Source organism: Amblyomma americanum, chromosome 5 (assembly GCF_052857255.1).
Source record: "Amblyomma americanum isolate KBUSLIRL-KWMA chromosome 5, ASM5285725v1, whole genome shotgun sequence".
In the NCBI taxonomy this organism is placed as follows: Eukaryota; Metazoa; Arthropoda; class Arachnida; order Ixodida; family Ixodidae; genus Amblyomma; species Amblyomma americanum.
Window position 1 is genome coordinate 200908062 of NC_135501.1, and position 9529 is coordinate 200917590.

General features: G+C 51.3%; 1 protein-coding gene across 1 annotated transcript; it reads right to left on the bottom strand.

Annotated features, from left to right (window-relative positions):
• Positions 1-6175: 6175 nt before the first annotated feature.
• Positions 6176-8299, bottom strand: LOC144135507 (E3 ubiquitin-protein ligase MARCHF2-like). The gene is made up of 2 exons (XM_077668158.1): positions 7667-8299; positions 6176-6778 (listed from the first exon to the last, which is right to left on the bottom strand). The coding sequence occupies exons 1-2, from the start codon at positions 8097-8099 to the stop codon at positions 6294-6296; spliced, it is 918 nt and encodes a 305-aa protein (XP_077524284.1). The 5' UTR covers positions 8100-8299; the 3' UTR covers positions 6176-6293.
• Positions 8300-9529: the final 1230 nt, after the last annotated feature.

Genomic DNA, 9529 nt, shown 5'->3' on the forward strand with positions numbered 1-9529 from the left:
AGCCTTAGCGTTTTTCCTCCATAAAAACGCAGCCGCCGCGGTCGGGTTCGAACCCGGGAACTCCGGATCAGTAGTCGAGCGCCCTAACCACTTAGCCACCGCGGCGGGTACCCTTACAGATCTAGAAGAGATAGTGGAAGCGGATGGCATGCTGCTCTGGGCAGCTGGGACATTGCGTGGCCCCCTGAACAGGCACAGATAGGTCTATAACCGACGTGTAGAATATGTTATATACGCCTAGGCGAAATTCCGCTCTTGCTAATACCCAGAAATTCTGGATAAAAACATTTCTGAGCGCGAAACCGTTTATGAACGCAATTTTTTTCATATCATGTAAGATTTCACTATGAAAATAAATATATCGGCACATCACCCGACGACAGTCTTCTATTGTATTTCTATTGACGCTTTTGATATGGTGAAAAGCGTTCCACATTGGTTTTCTATGGCAGACTTAACTCTTTGATGCAATCGCTGGAAACATTTTAAAAGAAAGGTTTAGCTACATATGAAAATAATGGGCCATTACCATCAATATTTTCATAACAATGTCTTGCAATTTTGCAATGTTCAAAATTTTTCCCTAGAAAGTTAGACTTCCTCCAACGTGTGCATTCCAAAAAAGTGCTTCATTTTTCCAACTAAACAACTACTGTCACAACGGGGGCGCTCATGAGTCTGCATGTAAGGACACCACGTAAGAGGAGAGAGACGCAATAATCCGCAGCCCGGAAATTTAACAAGGCAGCTATTATTCGTGCCCTCGTTCTAAATTTGAATTTCATATTCGCACCTGAGCGCTTATCTTTCCATCCCGCCATTTTTAAACAGAGGAAATCACATGACATTGACCGAGCGAGTAGAGGATGCGCACCGGCTCTTCTTTATATACCCCGACGCTGAATTGTTCGTGCGCAGTCGGTCCAGACATGTGCGGCGTGTCGTCACGGACGGTTGGGCACATCGGGCGCGGTGCGATCTCCCACGCCCCTGAATGGGACAGCACGCACAGCCGCTTTCGTGAATTCTTCTTTCAGCCGGCGCGCGCAAATGTATTCGTGCTGTGTTTGAAAATGACCCGTCCAAGTGCTCAGGCTCGAAGGCACGCGAAGTACACCTCCAGTTTTAGTGCGCCAGCACTAGATGGGTCACTAGCGTAAAGGACATGACTCGTCATGTTGAGGCCTGGGAGTAACTCGAGTAAGCTCTGAGGATCGTCGCGCCAACTGCAGCCAATGGCAGGAAGCGCGTGCAAGCTAGGAGGAGCGTCGCGCCACCTGCAGTCAATAGGAGGAAGTTCGTGCAAGCTCGGAGGAGCGTCGCGCCGGCTGCAGCTAATAGGAAAATGTTCGTGTAAGCTCGGAGGAGCGTCGCGCCAGCTGCAGCCAATAGGAGAAGGTTCGTGCAAGCTCGGAGGAGCGTCGCGCCAGCTGCAGCCAATAGGAGAAGGTTCGTGCTAGCTCGGAGGAGCGTCGCGCCAGCTGCAGCCAATAGGAGAAGGTTCGTGCAAGCTCGGAGGAGCGTCGCGCCAGCTGCAGCCAATAGGAGAAGGTTCGTGCAAGCTCGGAGGAGCGTCGCGCCAGCTGCGGCCAATAGAAAAATGTTCGTGTAAGCTAGGAGGAGCGTCGCGCCAGCTGCAGCCAATAGGAGAACGTTCGTGCGAGCTCGGAGGAGCGTCGCGCCAGCTGCAGCCAATAGGAGAAGGTTCGTGCAAGCTCGGAGAAACGTCGCGCCAGGTGCAGCCAATAGGAGAAAGCTCGTGTAAACTCTGAAGAGCATCGCGCTAGCTGCAGCCAATAGGAAAAGGTTCGTGCAAGCTCGGAGGAGCGTCGCGCCAGCTGCAGCCAATAGGAGAAGGTTCGTGCTAGCTCGGAGGAGCGTCGCGCCAGCTGCAGCCAATAGGAAAATGTTCGTGTAAGCTCGGAGGAGCGTCGCGCCAGCTGCAGCCAATAGGAGAACGTTCGTGCGAGCTCGGAGGAGCGTCGCGCCAGGTGCAGCCAATAGGAGAAAGCTCGTGTAAACTCTGAAGAACATCGCGCTAGCTGCAGCCAATGGGTGAAGTGCTTCACGTCAGCTGCAGCCTAGTGTATAGAGGGTGTGAAGATGAAGGGCTAGAAACGCAGCTTCGTGCACATGCAGATGCCAGAAAGAAGGCAACGATGAAGTTGCCAGATGAACGTGTAGTGCAGCAAACGGTAAAGCATTGATGAAGCCAGTCCTTCGACAGATTCCGAAGCCGGACGACGTGCCCGGCGAGCTGAACAGCAACGCAAAACAAGGAAGCGTCAACGTGAGTTAACCTGTCCAGCGTATACATAGTGAGGTGGCAAGCCGAAGCAAAGCGGCGAAAACAGTAACTTTACTAAACGGGATGCGGGAACGGGTGAAGAGCGAGAAGGAAGAGGGAAAGGATGAAGTCTCCGTGGAAATTTTGGTAGGTCATCCCATGCTTGCCACATGCAACTGGTCATTTAATTAGTCACCGCCTGGTTATGGCCAATCCCCCTTGTGGGTATGTGCCATTGTGTGAGGTCAACAACAACAACAACAGAACGTTCTGTCCAAAGGCATACATACAAGTGACTTCAAAGCCCACAGCACAGAGGGAACAGCGACTGCAATCGCAACGAGCAGCTCAAACGGCTTATCATGAGAAGAAAGCCGAGAACATTTGGGTGCCACTCGAATGTTCAAGCTTGTAAAAAACTAAACAAAGATAAACGAAGCTAAACAAGGGAAACGCGAAAGCCTACCAAAGTCACATTTAGCTTAACCTGGTAAGTCGGGGGCAATATTTTTTGTCAAGCATCAAATGCTGTGAGGAGAGTCAGGCATGTGTAAGCGAAGTTTCCGTAGAGGAATCTCGAATAAGCTTTTGTTTTCCCGTAAGGCGTAGCAGGCTCTGATAACTATCTTGAAGATTCACGAGCCTTGTTTTCACACACGTGAATCGCCATCTCTGGTCAGGGCCAGTGCGTCATAGTTCCGTACCTTCGATTTTTCATTTCATTTTCGAAGCGAAAGCTTCACTACGCTAGGTAGAGCCGCGCTTCGAGTGGCACTAAATTTGACCTTTGCCGAGCTAGAGGTCGTGAATGGCTAAAGTCGCACCACAGCTAAGCCCTCCAGCATAAACTTCTGAACCATCATAGTGTCGCACCACATGGTCACGACCTTCGACCTTTCGATTCGCTGGTAGAGGGCGGTAGAATAGTAACGTGACAATCGTGTGATGTGCGATGGGAACTGCCGTTGTGACGTCAGTCTTTGGGGGGGGGGGGGGGGGGGGGTAATTTAAGCCGCAGCCGCGGACTTGACTTTAGACTCCATCGAGAGGTGCGGCGAGGAGCGCACGTATAGCGTTCATTGGGTGGCCAACCGCTCGCGATCTACCATTAACTACCACTTGTCATGGCGGCAGGGTAAGAGCGCTGCCTATCCGGTGTCCGGGACGCACACAACGTTACAGGCGCCAAGCCGCGTCTACTTGCCCGATACACCACAGCTTTCGCTCTCTAACCAGGTTCAGCAGTGGTTGAACCGCGGCTAATTTTTATGCTCCTTACCACCGACTCACCGATCAGACAATAGTAGATGCGTGGCGTCTTCTGAGCCAACGACAAAAAGCGAAAACTGCTAGATTGTATCAGTGGAGATGACGAACAGCAGAAAACTGCGCGCAGCATATCGAGCCCAACCGGGAGGCTATAAGGGTTGAACAAGAAATTTTATTTGCGCTTGCTGGTTATATTGCATTGTGAGGGGAGGAAGCGTGAAACGACAAGTATTTGTTAGAAATCCGGAAAAATATGTAGCACTGTCTATCTAGCCTGCAATTGGATTGGAGCAAACTTTATTTGTGCCTGCAGTTGGGCGCTCGCGCGCCCCGACGAGGGCCTACGTCGTCTACGAGGTTGCCGTTACTCGGCGCGGGTCTCCGCTCGCCGTTGCCGGCTCGCTGGGTCCCTGCCTTTCGAGCGCGCCGAGGACCTGCTGGACGGCCCATAGTTGTTGGTCTTGGTCGTTGCTCTTCGCCGCTGCCTCCAGCCGCGGCGGGATTGTTCTTGATCTTGCTTCCTTTGGATTTTTGATGCAGTCCCACAAGATGTTTATTTATTTATTTATTTCAGTATACTGCAAGCCAGAGTTGGCCCAAGCAGGACGGGCATACAACTAAAAAAATTTCTAAAAGAGCACCAGCTACAAAACCGCGAGTCAGTAAACAGGACACAAAACCAGAGTCATCAAACAAGACACTGGGAGCCATACAATAAGTTCTTGAGCTCCTTCTCAAAATTCCTAGACTTACATAGACCCGAAGGAAGGCCATTCCACTCCGCGACAGTGTTCGGAAAAAACTGTTCTTAAACCCACTAGTTCGCGCGAAAATTGGTGCTAATGACTGCTCACGTACATGACGTGTTCTCCTAGTGCTCGCCAGCTTCGCACAATCAGGAAGATCTGCCTTCAGATTTCCAGACATGTAATTATGAAGCAGTACTAGACGGGTAACTTTTCTTCTTATTGCCAAGAACTGTAAATTACTCTTTCGAATTAATGCAGTTGGAGAGTCTATCCTTCTATATTTCCCATAAATAAAACGAACTGCTTTTCGCTGAACACGCTCCAGTTGAGCAATGTCTTTCTTGTTATGCGGGTCCCACACTGCTGCCGCATATGCGTGTGATCTGCCGCCTCCCTCCGGCAGACTCTACACGTATCGGTCGGGTAGGTCTCGGGGTACATGCGATGCATCAGTCCCGGGCTCGGTAGCGATCCGGTCTGGAGCTGTCTCAGTAGTGCCGCCTCCGCTCGACTCAGCCTCGGGTGCGGGGGTGGGAGAGTCCTGCGAGCCAGGCCTTCGTGATTTCGCTGTAATCCGTCATGCGGTCCTTGGCTGCGAACTACGTCGGACGGTGTGTTGCCGGGGCGCGGTTGGTTAGCGCTCGCGCCGCTGCGTGTGCCGTCTCATTGTGGTTCTCACTGCGTTCCGACGCGTCGCCCGCGTGCGCCGGAAACCAATTGATTCTTACTCTTCTGTCTCGCAGTTTGGTCGCTCGTAGTACCCGCTCTGCATCCCTGCAGAATGTTCTGCCTCTTATCGTCATGTTAAGGACTAAACCTCGAGGTGTCGGTGCCAGGCAGCGCTGTGAAATTATGCATCTTTTTGAAATTTACGGCAATTATATCGCGTGTGGATGATTAACAGCTTCTTGATATGGGTCAAGTTGGACAGGCAGTTTTCAGCCAGAAAGTCATCCAGCTCCAAAAAAAAGAATAAAAATTTAACTGTACAAGAGGGCGTGGAGAAGTCGCCAAGCATTGCTGAAAAGATTGACTACCATATAAAGGCACCGAATGCGAATTTTCAGCCTTAGCTCAGCCCTTTCATGTTTTGTTTCCACTGCAACATAAGCCACAACACCTCTTTGCCGAGCAGAAGAAGAGACAGTTGGGTAGGCACTTCGTGCCACCGGTTTGATTACAGACTTAAGTGTAGTGCGCGCGCATGCGTGCGACGAGAGGGCTCCATGCTAAATGTTCGCAGTAGCAAGTGCTGTATCACTATCAGATATAGTGATAGCGCCGCTGTAGCTACGACACTAAACAGCGCTGCGTGAGAGTTCCATGATCCGTCAGAAATTGCCGTGCTCAAATCCTATTGCCAGCATAGCGTATGACTGCATTATCGCCAATGGCAGAGACATTGCACATGCCAAGTAGTTCTGAACTTCTCGGCTGATTGCTCGAATAGCTGCTCTTGACTTTTTTTCTTTTGGAAAAGTTTCTTGCCAGCAATCTGATGGGAGAGGGCGGGGGGACGAGCTGGCTGAGGTCTAAAGTTGGGACTCAACTAGGACTGAAATGAAAATGAGGGCGCTTAAAATACACCATCGCGAGTGTAATCAGAAACTAATGCCATTAGCAGAATGCCAGTACACGCTAGGATGTTTCGAATTGATAGATATTTTCATTCTGGGTTTTTTGCGCAAAAGACACGACACAAAAGAAATCATCCATCAATAAACACCTGAGTTGTTAGTAAGCGCTTGTCCTGTCTACCTCGTTTCTTTTGTGTCGTGTCTTTTGCGGAAAAAACCCAGAATGCTTAGGCACCAACTAGCCTGCAAAAACATACTCGCATGATAGATATTTAATGGTCCAGTGTGGTATAAATCCTTTAATCGACAGGAGATTGCACAAACTGTCCGATTGAGGTTGCAGCACGCAGTGGCACGTCCAGCTCGACTAAAAGCAATTAAAAGCGCTAAAATTAATTTACAAGAAAAAAGTTAAGGTAGGGTCGATTCCACATCGACCCTGACGTCATCCCGCCTCGGTACCAGGACCACCTTGGCGTTGTCTTCCCGCCACGACCTGAAGGAGCGGTAGTGGTACCGGGCCGTGAAGTAGGACCAGATGAGGAAAGCCGTTATCAGCAGGACCGATAAGGCTATCAGGCTGCCGGCCTGCATTATCTGCCGAGTGGTCGCCTGCGAAGTGGCGCCCTGAACACACAGTTCGAGTCCCATGCCAGCTATGGGGCTGAGCAGGACGAAGCAGATGAGGTCGGCGTAGAGGGCTCGGCGCTGGTCGGGCGCCTCTCGGTACCACTCGGCCAGCGTTCGGCGCACTCGGGACGTCGGGAAGCGCTCGTGGCAGAGCTCGCAGGAGTCGGCCTGGCTGATGCTCAGCCAACGCTCCAGGCACCGCGAGTGCAGGAGGCCCATGGTTCCGGTGCAGGCGCAGTACGAGGTCAGTGGCCCGGAGTGGTCACCTAAGAAGTGAGAATGGAAGTTCATTTGATATTGGTGAACATATAGGAGGAGGATAGCACGAGATAGACTAAGGGATTAAAGGAGGAAACAGCACAGAACGGTGTAGGAGCCATTGCGAGACATCAAGGTACGAACTAGCGTAAACCTCGCCGTGGGGACGTCAGTTTGTTCGCGGATAATCTGGGGCCTCTCTAAACGAGCTGCACCAATCTGAAGTCGGAACCCATGGCCAGCGGCATGAAACACGCGGTAACATCCGAAGCATGATGCGAGCATGAAAGAGCTGAAATGTGTGAAACGGTGAAGGCAATGCACACAAAAAGAATGCGTTGATCTTGGCACGAATAGTCGCGAGCAAGAAACGATGAACGGGTAGTGCGCACGGTAAAAGGATTGATACTCTCGCTTAGAGGCAGAGCGTGTTATAAGGAAACGCCCCCCAAATGGCTTTCAAGAATGCAACGATCGTGCTTTCAGAAGTGGACCGGTGTAGCTGCTGCTGAAGATAAGCTTAGTCGGTCTGAAGTAGCATCGCAAGATCGTAAAGCGCTCTTAGAGACACTAAATCTCGTCGATTGTTGGGTCCCCGAAGCGACGCATTTCCGTTTTGACAGGTAAGCAAGCCATTGCCAACATGCTGCTCGCGTGGTTTGATTGAGACCAAATGAACGTGTCTGCCCCCGGACAAGTTCCGCGATAACTGCCGTCGCCAAGGCGGAAATGGCCCATTAAAAATGTTCCACTACCCAGTTCGTTGGGGCAAGGCGGCTATGACACAGCATCAGCAGTATGCGAAACGGCCTTCCGCAAACGTAGCCTGGGTGAAAGCAACTGCTCCACTTGTGCAGTATAGACGATACTGGTTTGACACAAGGCTCACTGCATACCTTCGTGGCAGATGCGGCAGATGGGCCCGCTGCTGCTCGCCAGGCTCTGTCCGGGGACGACCAGCTCCCCTGAGCTTGGACCGCAAGTCCATGGGTGGCCGCTGACCACGCTGATGTGCTTGGCCTCGGCGGCGAACCAGCTGACGATCTCGACCGGCGACGCCTGAGGTCGGATGGGCGTCGGAAGATGTCCGTCCGCGGTGAACGGATGCGGACCGTGACGGTCCGAGGACGTCCCGGGCCGGGTCCGCGGGACTGGGTCCGTGTGACAGTCCGCGTGGCTCCAGGCTGTCCTGCTGCGGGTCGCCCGCTTCGGTGTACTGGTGGCGTTCTGCCTGGCCCGAAGCGTCGCGCACGAGGTGGTCTCCGGAAGCGACTGGTGACGCTGCATGTGGTCGCTGGCCAGGAATCCCGCTGCGTCGCTATCTTCCATGATGTCTGTAGCCGTGCGATGCCGCGGTCACCGGCCTTTTGAAAGCTGACCGCATGAGCGCCGGCTTTTATTGACACCACCAGCGCTCCTATCCGGACTGTTTCGAGCAAGGCAGGGAAGGATATTACGCGACCCTCTCTCCCTCCTTCTACTCTGCAGTCGCCAAGATGAATCGCCCCACTTTGTATCTCCGAAGTGGCTTAGCGCTATCGACAAGGCTGCGTAATGACAACCATTTAAGCGTTGCTTATCAATCGCGAAGAAAAAAAGAAGTACCTCTAGCACACTATGCAAGACGCACTTTTGTAGTAGTAGTAGTTGTTTTATTAAAACAATAATAAAAAGGAAGGATAACATTTTTGCTAGCCCCGCCATCTCCCATCGATACTGAAGCACCTGAGCTGGGGCAGCGCAAATCAAGGATAGCAGGCTGAATGTAGAAATGTAGAATGTAGAATGGATAGGGAGAGAGGTAACATACACAAACTCTTTACATAATAAGAAATGTGTATAGGCTGCGCGCGTGATTAGTTAATGATGAGGCAATAAAAACGCACGCGCACAGTATTATGACGCACTCTTGTCTGGCTAAATTTCCAGCGCTGCGTTTGTGCGAGGGATAGCAGGGGCTGTCAAGAGGCTGCTTTGATGGAAGTTGCTGGATATTAGGCTGCTTTGATCTCGGCAGCTGCTCTATGAACGCTGCCTGCAAACCCACCATGAAAGCTGAGGGGCAGCTGGGCCATTGACTGAAGACGCCGCTTGAAGTCATTCATACGTTTGATGACAATCGGCTGTTTGTAGACGCGTTTCGCGCAGCGTGTGCCAGAAAACATGGGTCCACGAGAAAGCCCCACCTGACACCAATGTCCGCCACGTGTTTCTAAGTTTTGGCGAAAACCAGGAGAGTGCAAACGATAACTGGAAGCCGATCCCTGAATTTCATCTTGCCAAGGAACAGATCACTTCTCGGGGCTGTTTCCACCAGTGGAGACACTGTTCCGCCACAGGTGCTCTGGTCTGGGCCTCTCCAGACATACAGGCGAGACCTCGCGCCATCCGACTCGCGGTATGTTATGTTGAACGCGACAGCGTATACAGATGGTTTGGTCGAAAAGTAGCCGGCACCGCGTGTCTGAAATAATGGAGGTCTGCGTAAAAAAAATCGCACCATGGTAATTTGTGGTTGTAGTGACCGATGACTGATCCTGTTGCGTGATAGGTGATGACGAGTTAATGAAGTTATTATAATTAATGGAGTAGTCAAAGAAATGAAAATATTGGAAAAGGGGGCTCAAAGGTGTCAAAATGCTCAGAATGAAAAGCCAAAGCTTGATGATGCTAATTTAAAAATTTAAAGCGTGCAATCGATCAATTATCTAACTGAAGCAATTAAAAAAAAGAATGCGTTCAAAGGGGTGAAAACTGCT

Bases quoted from the DNA above. Each gene is read 5' to 3' on its own strand.
- LOC144135507 (XM_077668158.1), bottom strand. From the start codon at position 8,099: ATGGAAGATAGCGACGCAGCGGGATTCCTGGCCAGCGACCACATGCAG. The intron at 6,779-7,666 runs GTATGCAGTGAG...CTCACTTCTTAG, and splicing joins CTGCCGCATCTGCCACGAAG to GTGACCACTCCGGGCCACTG.